The sequence below is a fragment of the Apteryx rowi genome, unplaced genomic scaffold (assembly GCF_003343035.1).
Source record: "Apteryx rowi isolate R43461 unplaced genomic scaffold, aptRow1 scaffold_128, whole genome shotgun sequence".
NCBI lineage: Eukaryota > Metazoa > Chordata > Aves > Apterygiformes > Apterygidae > Apteryx > Apteryx rowi.
The window spans coordinates 1567038-1581553 of NW_020447508.1; the positions used below are offsets into that span (position 1 = coordinate 1567038).

General features: G+C 38.1%; 1 protein-coding gene across 1 annotated transcript in view; it reads right to left on the reverse strand.

Moving 5' to 3' along the window:
* Positions 1-14516, reverse strand: part of MACROD2 (MACRO domain containing 2) — a 900884-nt gene that overhangs the window by 859408 nt on the left and 26960 nt on the right. The window contains exon 2 of the mRNA XM_026055958.1: positions 7515-7622. Coding sequence (XP_025911743.1) covers positions 7515-7622 — 108 coding nt within the window. The remainder of the gene's footprint in view (positions 1-7514; positions 7623-14516) is intronic.

A 14516-nucleotide genomic window follows, 5' to 3' on the forward strand; every position in this document is an offset into this window, starting at 1 on the left:
CCACCCCATTCCTTCTCTATTCTAGAAATTGTCAAAAAGTTACTCAGAATGTTTTATTTGTATTTGTAAAGCACCTTGGCAGGTTGGTTGTTTTGTTTTTAATGAACAAAAATATCAGCAACACTAAATTTATATGGACAGTTCCTGCACTGGGAGTTTAGAAGCATTAAGTTAAGATGCACTAAGTTAAGAGACAGCAAATGGGCTCAAAATTGGATGCACAAAGAAATAAGGAGACCATACCAGTCTAAGTAAACAGTGGTATGAAAGCACTGGCACTGGATCAAGACCAAAGTGTTAAGTAAATCTATGTACCATAGTCCACCAGGTCAGATTAGGCTACTAAAATGTCTCTTACCTTGTCCATTTTATGTTAGATTATCAGAAGACTATCAGATTACGCTAAATCCAGTCAGAAAAAACTAATAAGATATACTTGGCCATCTGACTTTGTGCCAGGGTATTTATATATACTGCATCCTCATGTCACTCCACTCAGATTTTTATGCCAGTGGGGAAATTAATAAGTGAACAGTCAAATAACATTGCTTTGAAGCTCAACTTGCTTTGACAGAGCTGGTGGCTCAGTCCACGTTCAGTTAGTTTAAAGAGCCTTTTAAGTGCACTGTTCCAATAGAAAGCGTATTTTCTTCTTTGTTGCTTTTTTACGGCTTCTCAGTAAGTCATTTAATACTTGTGTCCCACTGCTTGTTAACATGAAGTGCCTGTTTGCAGTATCTGGCCATATGGCAGGCTGATCAGCATAGCTTTCCTCATAGGCATGGAAGTTTTAGATCTTCATTACATCATCTGACACTACCTGCTCTCAGGCAGAACGCACAGTTAGGCAGGATAATGCTCAGGCCCATGTCTGAGGAATATATGCTCCCAGAAGTCTTCYCTTTTAGTTAAGTGATACAACTGTACGCAAACTTGTAGAATACATTAGCATACAGAAAACATTTTCTGATTTAAACACACCACAATACACATACAAGTTTTAAAAGTTAAGTCACTAACACGCCTGATAAAGCTATCAAAAAAAATTGTTTCACGTTAAAGCTCAGTTCCTTTTCCATACCAAGTTCCAGCTGAGCATGGGTTCCCGACAGGATACAATAGTGCCACACACAAGTGACAGGCGAGATCCTCCACAAGCGTGAATTTGCCTTCSTTATAGCTTTCTACCACACTAGTGTCGCTACCAAAAAATGAAAAAGCTAATCAGTCCATACCCAACCGAGGCAAAGTTTTAATTTTCTAATGAAAGCTGCATTTTTAATGGATTACAGTTCATTTCTTCCCCCCAAAGTGCTCCAAAAAGAGGGAAAACTATCCTCAACTTGTCTGTAGCACTGCTGATCCTCTTTCTTTCTTGTTCTTAAATTGAATTATACTAATCATATTTTGCAAATATACCAAATGATATTTTAATCACTTGTTACAGTACATTTCTGAGGTAGCCTCAATTTTAACTTTGTCACATCCTTAGAGCAACTGTTGCTTGACCAAAACAGCAACTACAATAATCCACCTAAATTAAACTGAACCTCTAGACGTACTTTTCATCCTCTCAATCACTATCACTTTACACGGATTTTGTTTTTCCTCCAAATCAGTATTAAAGTAAAGAGAAGATCTAGAGTGTAATCAGATTAGACAGAACAAAGCAGTTCTGAGTAGAGGGGAAAATCTAATGATGTCCACTACTCATCAGCAATGTTTAAGCTATTTTCATAGAAATTGGTTGTAAACTGACTCACATATACTATGATTATCAAGAATGACTGATTCTCTCAGCTACTGACATGGACTTTTCTGACGAAAAAGTGGAGAACATATATAAATGAATCTGGAGTTTTATACACAAGTATTACTGCACCGATTTTAAATTAACTTGAAAAACCTTTACGTGCAAGCACAACCTGTTCACACTGAAGATGAAAAAGCAAATTAACAACAACAATTTGTTAGCATTACTGGTTCTGTTTCTAGAGGAAGTTACACCTACAAAAGCAGCGTGGTCTGCAAGACAAAGCAGTAAACTCAGACTAACCTGCCAGATGACTCTCTGCAAAGGATTTCAACACAAGTTTTAAGTTTCCCTATCTGTACACCAGAGATAATAGAACATTTAGAATGTGTTCATGAAACATGCTACTAATCATCAAAATCAGTAAGAAGCTCCCAGAGTAAGGAACCATTTTAGTCCAGTTTAAACAATTTAAATAAGTGCAAACATCCCACAGAGGAAAAAAAATCTTACAGGCAACTCAAGGTTGGTTCATTTGTTTTGCTGATTCCAGTTTCAATAGCAGGAACATTTGGCTCAAGTGACTTATTTTCAAAATGAATGAATATGAAGTCATTCTTCAGCTATAAATTTAAGAGTAAGGACTACTGACCCCTATTAAAAAAGAGGGCCATTAAGTATATGTGCAATACCAGTTCAGGCCCAGCTACTGATTCAGACAGGCCACTTCTGAATTAATTTCTACTTCAGCAGCTACTAGATGAAATTTTTGCGTGATAAATTAAGTTGCCAAATGAAATGGATTAGCAATCAGAGAAATTGCCTGATGTCAGATATGTTTCAGATCAGAATTCATCCTTTTTCCCCACCTGTTCATTAAGCACCAAGTTCAAGGCAACTGCAGTGACTGATTGCACATTAACAAGCTGTTTATGTGGAAAGGCGTAGTTCAGCTAGTATCTATGCTTACATATTCGTTTAAGCATAATTCACAGATAATATATTCCGTTCACAATTTCAATACATAAAATACCTCTACCTTGAAGTTTAATTTTGAACATGACAAAAATGGGATGCCTCGTAAAATTAAGCAATCAGATTATACTTCAAGGTCAAGGGTAGGGGGAAGAAGGAGAAAAGAAAAATAAATAAATAAATGTCCAGCATAAGATCTGTTGCTTTATTACTAAACACAGTTCTGAAATCAAAAGCCTGAGGGAAGAAAAGCATATTTTATTAGAAAAAGTTGAGATCTAATAGGAAAGTGGTCATTTCATTTTGTAAACCTAATCATTCAGAAACTCCAGTCAGAACCACTTACACAATAAGCAAAGCAAATATGGCCTATGCAAAACTGAACATTTTTTTCCAACACCATTTGCTTTAATTATCAGGACAGGGACATATAGCAGGACAAGCATTTAAAATTCTTACAGACCTATGAAAAAGATCTAGACATAACCCACTTCCTGAAAACACTCTTGCCTGTTAAACAACAAGAGATATCATCCTCTTTGCGTACCTTCTCTCACAGTAGGCACTGTACAATACACAAAGGGAGCTAAGAAAACTGCAGTTTATTGCTGTCAAACTAGCATCTTTAGCTGAAATGATTCCTGAATCTCAATTCAGATATGTAAATTATTTCCTGTGGGAAATCATTTGTTGAACAGTACGAGGTTCAGTAACTAAATTCCAGTAGAGATCAGTAGAAAAAGGGAAATAAAAAGTTGTTTAATTATTTTGTCCATCAACTCTTTTCATTACTTATCGCAGAGTAAGATATCACTTCCAATTTATTTTCTCAAACATAAAAATATTGCTTTTAAAAGGTAATAGCTTTTTCCCAAAACTTGGGAGAATTAGCGGTATTTCCAGTGGTCACATACAGTTTACAAAGGGAGAAACCTTCTAGTTGCTACCACTGTAGCAACTGGCCAGTTGCTAATTTACAAGTAGCACCGTACACTTATTACCAGAAAACTTGAATAGAACAGATGGTTACGTTCCTTTTCCTGTAGATGAAAGGTTTCCATTCTTAATATCACACCTTTTTATAGATGCCCAAGAATAGTTTTCAAAGCTAAAAAGAAATACCAATTCTTATAGTGTTCAGTCATCCCTACCACTACTAATCAAATAAAAATAAGGGAGAAGGATCCTTTTTTTTCCCCCCACATAACTGTCTTCCTTTTCCCTCATTCTTGCTCCTAATGAAAACTAACTCACAATCACATTAGTACACACTATCTTATTTTAGCACTGAACCAGTAACATATATTAGCAAGTAATGAATGAATGAATATTTGAGACCAGTAGTGGTGAACTGCTGCTTAAGGCATCTAAAGTACACACACATACATATCACACCCACTTTGAAAATTCAACTTCTGTACCTACTTCAAATTAAAAAAATAACATGTAATATAATATAAATAGCAAAAAAGTACCGATTTTTTCCTATGTTTATTAAAAAGCCCAGGAAAAAAAAATAATACTTACTGCTTAGCTAATATTACAAATACTTCACAGTTGATTTTCAAGCCTTACTGAGGCTTTTGCTGCTTATTTCTGTATTTGGGATTGGCTGCTCTACAAACAACATACCTAACACCTAGAAGTGAGGAGAATATGTAGTCCAGCAATCATGGAGCTTATTATTTTGTTGGTGGTGTTCTTCCAATAACATCTTAAAAACTCCAGTGAACATCAAAGAGTTACTGTATCATACCCACATAGGCCATGAGAACATCATATTGCCCTGTGGTCCACAGTTTAATAAACAGAGGCAGTAGCCAAGCAGACACAGAGGGAAATAATTTGCTCAGTCACAACTCAGCTGAGAGGGAAGGGGCAGGGGGAACCAAATGAACTCTCTCCCTCCCCTAAACACACACACAGACAAGTTCCAAGAGAGGTTATTTGAAAGTTGGCTGATTTTAGTCATCTGACRTCCAGGTGCTTACAGCACTTTTGGAGGCAGTATTAAAAGACATCCAAAATATTTATTTTGTTCAAAAGGCCAGTTATCATGAATTTGTGCAATAAAGAACATGCCTCAAGGAAGAAACTGTTCAAGTTCTTACAGTGTAATATTGAAAAAGCAGAAAAGGATAAAGGAGTAAAAGTAAGACTTTTGCACAAACCTTAACAGAATCCTTAAAAAGGAGGGAAGGAAATTAACATAACAGGATACATTAGGCAAAACACCAAGGTGAACTAGTACCTGTCTGCAATGCAATTACTAGGACAGAAGTTTTAGGGAACCATTCTGGAAACATAATACACTAATGGGATTACATAATTCACATTGATTTTAGCAAAAATAGCACACTGGTTCCTCTTTTCAGCTACCTTGACAGTCATTTTGCATCTCAGTGCTGCAGTCACTCTTTAGAGGACAAAACAAATCTTCACTCTGATCACAACTGAATGATTTCAAAATTGGCTATTTTGATAACGTGAGGATAAGCCACAACCCTTTACTTCCACTATTTCCACAGTTGACCTCTTAGCATAAAATATTTTTAGAACACTTTTAGAAAATAAGTAACATTCAGTCTGTTTGTCTGAGTGCAGGAGAAAAGAGGATCCTCCTTCAGCAGTGATCAGTGATTTCTTTGTATTTAGCTACATAAGATATCCACCAACCCCTTCATTAGCTTAATGAAAGAAATTCAGTTAGCACTGTCTCTCTTATATGTCAGAAATCCAAGGAATATTTTCCTTTTTCTCTTCCAGGCTTAAAAAATTCTTTCCTTCTGCAAATAAAATTGGGTTCTTTGCAAAAATATAATAGAGATGAGAAACTATTTTTAAATACTGTCAAAAAGACACTACAACTTCACTGAAACTGTTGGATTTCAAAATCTCTCATTGCAACAATTAGACTTTTCTGTACAATCAACACAGATCTTGAACTAAAACATCTTCTTTCTCATTTAAATTTCCAGCTATCTTTCATAATAAGTTTGAGAGGTTTAACATTAAAAAAAAAAAAAAACTAATTCTTTACAGAAAGGAAGAGGATCAGTCCTGGGCCTCATATGTTGGGTGAACATTGAGTAAATCAAAAGCTCACATTTAAGATTTAATTATTGCATTGACATACACAGGATACTTGATTGTTCAAGGTAATCATAGGTTATTATTTTAATCTAATTAACTTCATTAAAGATTACAGAAGAAAACAACTAGAAGAGTTACAAGAACCCATCTATACCAACATCCTGACCTGGAACAGTTGTTACATATCAGGCTAATCTACCAGAGYACCACTTTCCATTCCATTAAGTAGTTTTACCAACATCTAATCTGAATCTCTATTGTTATGCCCACATCCCACTCCTCTTAGCCTACACACAAAATACACAGAGTAGAAAAAAATTCCTTTTTTTTTTGGCAGCAGTCTTCTAGGTATTTCAAGAGTGTTATGCCCCTCTTCAGGCCTTTCAGCCTCTGCTTTATGGTGTGGTTTTGGATGTTTTCTTTAATCATTTCTGTAAAATACTGATATATCTGTTGATTTTAATTGGCTTTTGGGTATCAGTAAACTCAAGATTAATAAAAACATTTTGCACGCAAATACTATCCTCTCTACTTGCTGGAGTGTGAAAAAGCATTTTAAGATCACTAAGAAGCCTACTTCTACTCCATTAAATCCACTGGCATGTCTCCACTATAAAGAAGGGAGTTATGCAGATAGAAATAACATCAAATAATACAAGGGACTAGGTTTATTAATGTCCATGTAGTACGGGCAAACTATACTCTTCCTAGACCTGAACCAGTATCTCCACATAGCTTTTTACTGCACTAGGTAAACCGATCAACTTTGGCCAATACAACCTTGGGGATCTCTGAACTTTGTTCCATYACACAGAAAATACCACAATGTTTCCTTCCAATAAATGTATAGGTAGTACCACAAACTAATTCTTGAAGTGAATCAATACTCCTAACCATTAAGGACAATGCTAGCCAAATACCAGGAAAAAAAGATTTCCATCCCCAAGACACACATACCATGTTACTTTGGGGATGTGGGTGAGACAAGGGGCAAAGGGTGGAAGAACACTTTCCCATAGTCTCTCCAAACTAACCAAATTAATTGATTATAATATAATACATGAGCAAATTCATTACTTAAGCATTTTTCGCTCCTCTAAAGTATCTTTGAAGTCTTTTGTCACAAGAACATACTACACACAGTTCTTCACCTCTGTTGCAGACATGGAGACATGGTCACTAAACTAAACTAGGTCTTAAAACATTTAGAGCTTTTGAGGTCATGTCCAGAAATTTGAAAGATTACATTTTCCTTAGAAAAAAACAAGCATGCAAATCACATAAAACAGTAAGTCGGTGTTCTTATTATGTTATTGTTAAATAATTTCCACTGTAGTTAGTCTACAAATGGTTTGATTTATAATAATAACCTGGAATGGACTGCAGTTCAGCACTTAAGCTCTGACCTACAATATAAAGCGTGAAGTCTCAGCTATTCAAGTTAAGTTAAAAAAAATAAATGCAAGAGAAGTATTGTCTCTTAGTGACTACATATTAAAGCTTTAAAATAATCTTGGTCACAGTAATGGCACAGAAGATGAACAGATGCAATATACAGAAATTAGAAGAGATACATAAAGTTTCCAGACAGCTTTCCACTGGATTTTTGTTTTATGTAGCTTTTCAAAATTCAAATTTGTAGCGCTATAATGGATTTCCGAGACAGAACTACATAAAACATTTAACTACCTACCTGCATTAACAATGGCATCAACTTCAAGCAATGTAATATCACCTCTATAAAGAGAAACTTTCTCACTCAGACTTTTCTTCCCCTGTGGGTCTTCTTTAGTGTTTTCACCTACAAAAAAGAAAGTAATAAAACCGAATTACAAATGTAATTATAACATCACTCTTCAGAAGCTCAAAGCAGGTACCCAAGAGTTCCCGTCACTACTGTTGTCAGCCTGGGACATTTCTCTGTTTTGCCTCCAGAGGGCACCGGTACCCCACAAAGACACAGGCAATTCCCTACAATTACACTGTTTGCTTTTTGCTATTCGTTTTCAAACGTTAGCTACTATGAAGCACTGAGTCCTTGTCTAAGTACTGTTTGATTAAGTCTGTATACTCGTACATATTTTTGGAGTTAGTTCCATCAAATAATTCTCTTTGATAACCACCATGGTTTAAAAAAAAAAAAAAAAAAAAAAAAAAAAAAAAAGAGAGATACCGCTGAAGCAATAACTGATCCAACCACAAACCCAAATATTCAGAATACATACAAAAACCCATAAGCACGCAGCTTGCCAACAACCCCAATTCAGAACTAGTCCTGATAGTAGGCAGTGGGGAGAAGAACCCCCCCACACCCAAAAAACACAAGCAAATTTAAACCTGGAGTCTATCAGTTTGCCATCTTCAATTGCCCAACTAGAAGAAAAGGAAAGATGCCGCATACATTAGCTTTCAAAAGAATCATTACTAAAATATGTTATAACATGTAGCTTATTCTGGTAAACCACCACTTCACTTCATTGCTTCAGTCTGTAGAACTGCTCAGTCACCTCAAACACTTCTACAAACACACAGGGGCCTATAGGCTTAACATGACTGTGCATCGTTAGACACCCAAGTCATTAGCAGAGAACTAAGAAAAGGCGTGGGGGGGGGGGTTGTGTGGTTGGTGGCGTTTTGGTTTGTTTGTTTGTTTTGGGGGGGGGGGGAAATATTAGTTCTTTCAGACTCGAGCCAAACCTCAAGAGGCTTAGGCTCACATATTGACCAGAAAAAGAACTGAACTGCTGAAGTGACAGTTTAGGTGGGGAAATAGTTTTCAGCCCTCAAAACAAGTGAAATTTATTTACAAGTAAAAAAACCTCAAAGGCAAGATTTGATGAGAAACAGCACGTACAAAGCTAGCCCTCTACTTTTTACATCAACCTTTTAATCAGTTTCCACAAATTAGAGTATACCTCTTTTCTTAAGGAAAAAAAAAAAGTTTGTTCAACACCACACCACAGCAGAGAKATTTACATCATCTCTAGCATGTCAGATCACTTAATGGTTATACCCAAGACATCTTCAAGCCACCGCTATCTGAAACGTTGCTCTCCAATTGCACCGCCAGCTCTCCCAGGGCTGGGAGCTGTACCGCTTTCCTGGGAGATGAGGCTGTCCCCTTAGAGCACCGCTCTTTCCGTAGGGTGCGGACCCTATGTGCTCCCTGCAGGCCTTGGGCTCAGGAAGCCCCCAGGACCGTGCTCCCATCTTACAGACCTCTGCAGCCCCCTTCCTCCCTCCAGTACAGCACATTCCACCAAGCGCAGGAGGAGAGAGAAGCAGCCTGCACGCTAACTCCTAAACTCCACTCTGCATAGCAAAGGAAAACCCAGAATATATTTTAGGAGTACACTTAATAAGTACCAGAATATAGGCAGCTCTAGTACAGGTACATTTTAGATAAGGAACRCTATCATACAGCTTGGGCTAGTTAAAGTCAACCTTAAGATCAATCCTAAATACTAAATTTACACTGTAAGTCCAGAACTGACTGATGTAACCGGCCTAAAATCCTCACAGGCACTCATCACACAACAGTGCTGCTTCTTCTAGATTTGGTGCTCAACAACTTCATACGCTCGTCCACAGCACAGACCTGTCTTCAGATGCTCATTCCAAATAACTTCTTGGAAGTAACGAACAGCAAAGGAGAACACATCAAAAAAAGTATTTTGCTCACTAATTGAGAATACACACACAGTGGGGCACTCTTTCCTGAGCCACCAGAGGCAGATGAAATTACTACTAGCAATTTTAATCTGCATCTTCCAGTAAAAAAAATATACACTCTATGAAGCAGGTAACACTAATCAAACATTTTGTTTTTGAAGCTAAACTCAGGCCAACAGATCGCCACTGGAGCTGTTCCAAGCGTTCAGCTTCCCACTAGCTACTTGCATGCCACAGAAGYGCCCACAGATGCCAGGGCTATTGCAGGAGAGTCATCAGCCCCTAAAAGGCTGGCCCCCCCTGCACAAAGGAGTGTGGAGGCACAGCTGCAGGCAGGGGAACCCCAATAACCCCTGCAGAAGCACGAGCCCCTGGCCCAGCCCCTCCCCAGGGGGCCACCAGCCCCCGGGACACCTCAGGAACACCAGCAGCAGGGCTGCAGGCCTCATCATCCAGGTGTCAGAAAACAGGAAGACCGAGGATCCAGGCAGAGCTACCACCCAGACTGAGCGTCTCAGCCCAGGTACCGCAGGGGTTCATATTATGTATATATATGTATATATTTCCCACTAACGGGCTTTCATTTTGATCAGGCAGAGAGGGGAACAGGATAAGGCCATTGGTGCTGTTTGTGCGAGTGCCGTTTTCTGTCTGTGTGGCAAGCCGTGGGTATATGTATATATGTGTTGCACCAGTGTGTCTGGGTGCACCTCTGTTGGGCTCAAATGCGTGGTCAGCCCTGCTACTGGCTGGACCCGGGAGCGAGGAGCTGCGGCAGCCTCCCCTCTGTTGGGCTACCAGATTCAGCAGCCTCTAATACGGGGAACTGCATCTACCAAGCAGAGTAGGCTAGGAAGGCTTGAGCTTTAGGCTGTTAACAGATAATGCTTTCAGACATACTGATGCTTTCCTCAGAAGCTGCTTTGTAAAGGAGAAGCGCAGAAATTAAGCGCTTCCAGTCAGCACATGCAATGAAAACAGTGGCTAAACAGATAAGAATTTCATTTACCACGTGGAAGACGGCAATGCTGGCAGATTAAAGTTGGACCTGATATTAAGCCATATTTCAGACCACTGATGTAGCGAATACCTTAAGGAATTAACCACACTTACTTGCCTCACAAACTATTACACAAAGCCTGCTTTACTAATATGACTGAAGAGCACAAAGAACATTCTATTTCTTCAACTGATAAATATTTAAGGAGTGAGGTAAAGCGACTGCCCAGCAAATCCATCTTCCCTTCTGAAATGATTTCGGTGTCCCTGGGAATCTCTAATCCACAAGAACTGACAGTTAGCTTCCATGTAAGCAGGAACAGGGTCTGTACTGTCAAGTTAAGCATTTTCACCAAATTACTGCCAAAGATAGGCAGTAAGGAGCTGGCCTGTGTTCAAATCACAGTTTCCAGGTTTAGGATCCGGAGCAAGGCTAAATAAATCATGATAAGAAGACAGACAAAGCTAGGTATGCCTTAGGAAAGCAAAGAGAAYGAGAGGGAAAGGGAGGAAAGCAGAAGAAGAACTGGTAAAAATTGGAGTTGTGCTTTGGAGGAAGTATCATAAGACAGAATGAAGGAAGTGTTGAAGACAACCCTGTCTTTACCTCTGTGTGCAGTCTGACATTGAGCCAAGCTCTGAGGCCTAACCTCTCCTCTAACCACGGTACTGAAACAACCTCAACTTGTCTGGAGATAAAAAGACTAAAAAGGTTTATAAAATACTCAACAAACAAACAAAAAACCCAAACAAACAAAAGAAGATTTCAAAGGCTTATGAAATACTCGAAAAAAAGGTGAGACTCAAGTTGCTTAATCAAAAAAAAACCCACACACAAAAAAAACCCACCAAACACAAACACAACCCAAAAACACACATCCACACCGAGAAAAGAAAAAGGCACTTTGAGCAAGAATTAAGTTTGTCATGGGTGTTCCTCAAAACACTAAGAGGCTTTCTCAAACAGTATTTTTCTGATTCAGGCTCACCTCAGTGACAAATTTAGTTCCTGCACCAAATGTCTGAGATTCCAAAGCTATTTTTTTTTTATGTAGCAGCACAAAAATCAGTCTGAACCTCAGTAAGTTGAACTTTTTGCAACCATTATTTTATAAAAACAGCTATAACACCTCAGATAAGAAGATATTTGGGGAGGACTTTGTTCAGTTGGTTTTTGATTTTGCTTTCTTTTTTAAACTTTAACTTGTAGGGGAAGCCAAACAGGTTTCTGTTCAAAACTGTCAGCATTACAAGCAACCAGAAGTAGAAATAAGAAAATAAACTATTAAATATTTTAGATGTTGCTGCTGTTCCATCTTCAGCACAAATGACTGATACCAGAAATCATCATTTATTTCAACCACCCAAAAATAATCAGTCTTAACTCCATTCTACTTTAGATCTACTATGATATGCATACTGCAAAATCCATGCCACTTCCACCAGAACACGTTGCTGCTATGACTGGTGTCAGCATAAAGGTAGTCTTGAATTCAGATATGTGTATTTGTGAGTTTTATTTCAGTATTCAGTTCCTAAAGCTATTATTCCATTGTCACCAGATCTTCAGTGTCTTAGCCAGAACCAAGAAAGTATTTCTGTATAAAGATATCAAGTTTTTATTAACATATTAAGAATCTGGGATTATTCTAACCCAGTAAGTGTTATACTGCTTATATTGTTTTCCCACAGGAGATAATCACAGGTAAGCTGATGAGTCGTATGAAAATAAAAAAATCAACTTTTGTGACCTATTTGCATGGTCCAATTTCAGCCTTCTACATAACTATATTCTGTGAGCAAGCGTAACTATTTCCCCCTTCCTTCCCCAGTTAATGTACTATCAAAGTTCTGGCCAAACTTAAAGCATACACACACTCCACAATTCTTCTCCTCTCCAATTTCTGCTAAAGTACTGAAAGACCAGTTACCATAAATCAAATCATATACATATACAAGTCTCCAAATGAAGCCACTTAAGTTTAAATAGAAAATAGGGGTTGGATATTAAGGTATTTCTGCCAGTATCATAAAAAAAAAAAAAAATCCAAAACAAAAAACACCAGAAGGAGACATGAAGAGAACAGATACACAATACAGAAGCTGGTTGCTGTTATCACTAGTTTCTGAGTCAGTGAGAGAGCAGAGACAACCTCGCTGGTGAGGTGACTAAAGAATAGCACAGTAAGGGACATCTAATTCTTTCTGTAGGTTGACACACAACACAGCTGTTCCACACATTCATAAGGCCTCATGGTTTGGCATCCTCCACAGATTTCACAAGTTCACCTCTAATTCTCACCCTCTGTGACTACTGCATTCAGCAGAACCATTCTCAAGATTCATACCCCACTGCAAAGCATTAGTAAACTTGCTGCCTCATTTGGGGGGGGGGGGGAATTATCTACTATAATCCTTCCTTTCAGCTAGTCCATTAACTGCCCCAGAATTGTTTCAAGAGTCCTGATCACAATCTCTAACATAGTTCAGAAGTAAAACCACATGCTGCCATGGCCATCTACATAGATTACCCTCATTTCTAAACAAAGCAAAACAAACAAACAAACTTTATTTCATTCTAGTTGTTACAGAAAGATGCTTAAAGATGCTTAACACTGACAGAAGACAGACAGCAGTCTCATTCACAAAAGACACTCAACTAATCTACTAATATCTCTCTGATTTAAAGAGTAAGCTTGACATAATACCAGGAGTTGTAGGAGAGAGAATTGTTTTCCTTTTGCTATCCATTAGATCTCTGGGATTGGCAGACAGCATTTCTTAATAAACTTTAAACTGATATCTTGCTTGGGGTATTTTCTTCACCTGTAATCATTTTAGTCATCTTGGCAGGGACAGTAGAGTCATTCCCGGTAATTACAAATAACATACTTCCCACCTTTGTGTCCAATCTCTTCCTTCACTACATGCATTTTTGTCTGCTTCTCAGGTTTAAAAAAACCCTGCATTCACTTACTTCAAGGTCTCTTCACAAAGAGATGCTGAATCTCAGATCTGTGAGCAAGTAAGATGCACTGTCTTCAGGTATATCCGAGAACCTCAAATTCATGATACAGGAATTCAACAAGGAGAAGCCAGCAACACTTGGGCATTACATATTATGCAAAGGACACAGAGCATGTAAACATACTGTAAACATACTAATGCAATAATAAACTCCTAGCAATGGCAGATTTACCATGCACTTCTAGTGTAATGAGAATATTTCTTTCTGAAACAGTTGTACATACATCCTCAAGAAGTAAATCCTGGGAAGTGGTTGCTATGTAACGCTAGTGTTCAACAAAAGATACAGAAGGTGTAGTTACATTATCCCCAGCCTGTACTGATGCTCAAGCTAACTGACCAAAAGACAGAGCAGATGACAGCTTATTGAGGTAGCTTCTGACAGCTTATCACCAACAAAGAAGTAATTTTTACAGCTGTGCCCATGACCCAAGAAACACCTTCAGACTCAAAGAAAGAAGTATTTGAAGAGAAGTCAGTCCACTTGACAAACAAATCAAACTGAGTCCATCTCATCACTGGTTGTTCCCAACATACTTTGAAGGCAGAGCAGCTGTAAAGCTGAGTAAATTCAGATACATTCCAGTTCTATAGAGAACTGCATCAAAAGACTACTACAAAGTCCATTTCAGTTTTAGATGGAGGCACCACTGACTCCAAGATCAGAAAAACTGTTTTTTGGGTCCTGTAACTTTTAGATTATAAACACCAAGTTTTCAGGACAAAGAAGAAAGCAGAAGGGAAAAAAAAAAAAGAAAAAAAAGAAGAAGAAAGAGAGAAAGACTGAGTTTTCTGCAGTACCTTCATAGATGTTCCAGCACATCTACAGCAAAATTTAAGAAGCACTGGAAGATTTTTTTTTAAATCATCCAGCTGAACACTAAAGACTGCCCTGTCTAGTAAGACAGAATGTTTCTGCTAGAAGAACTGCTACTATTTCATTCATTTCCAGATTTCTCACTGCTCACAGGCAAAATTTATCAAGTACAAAGTACCT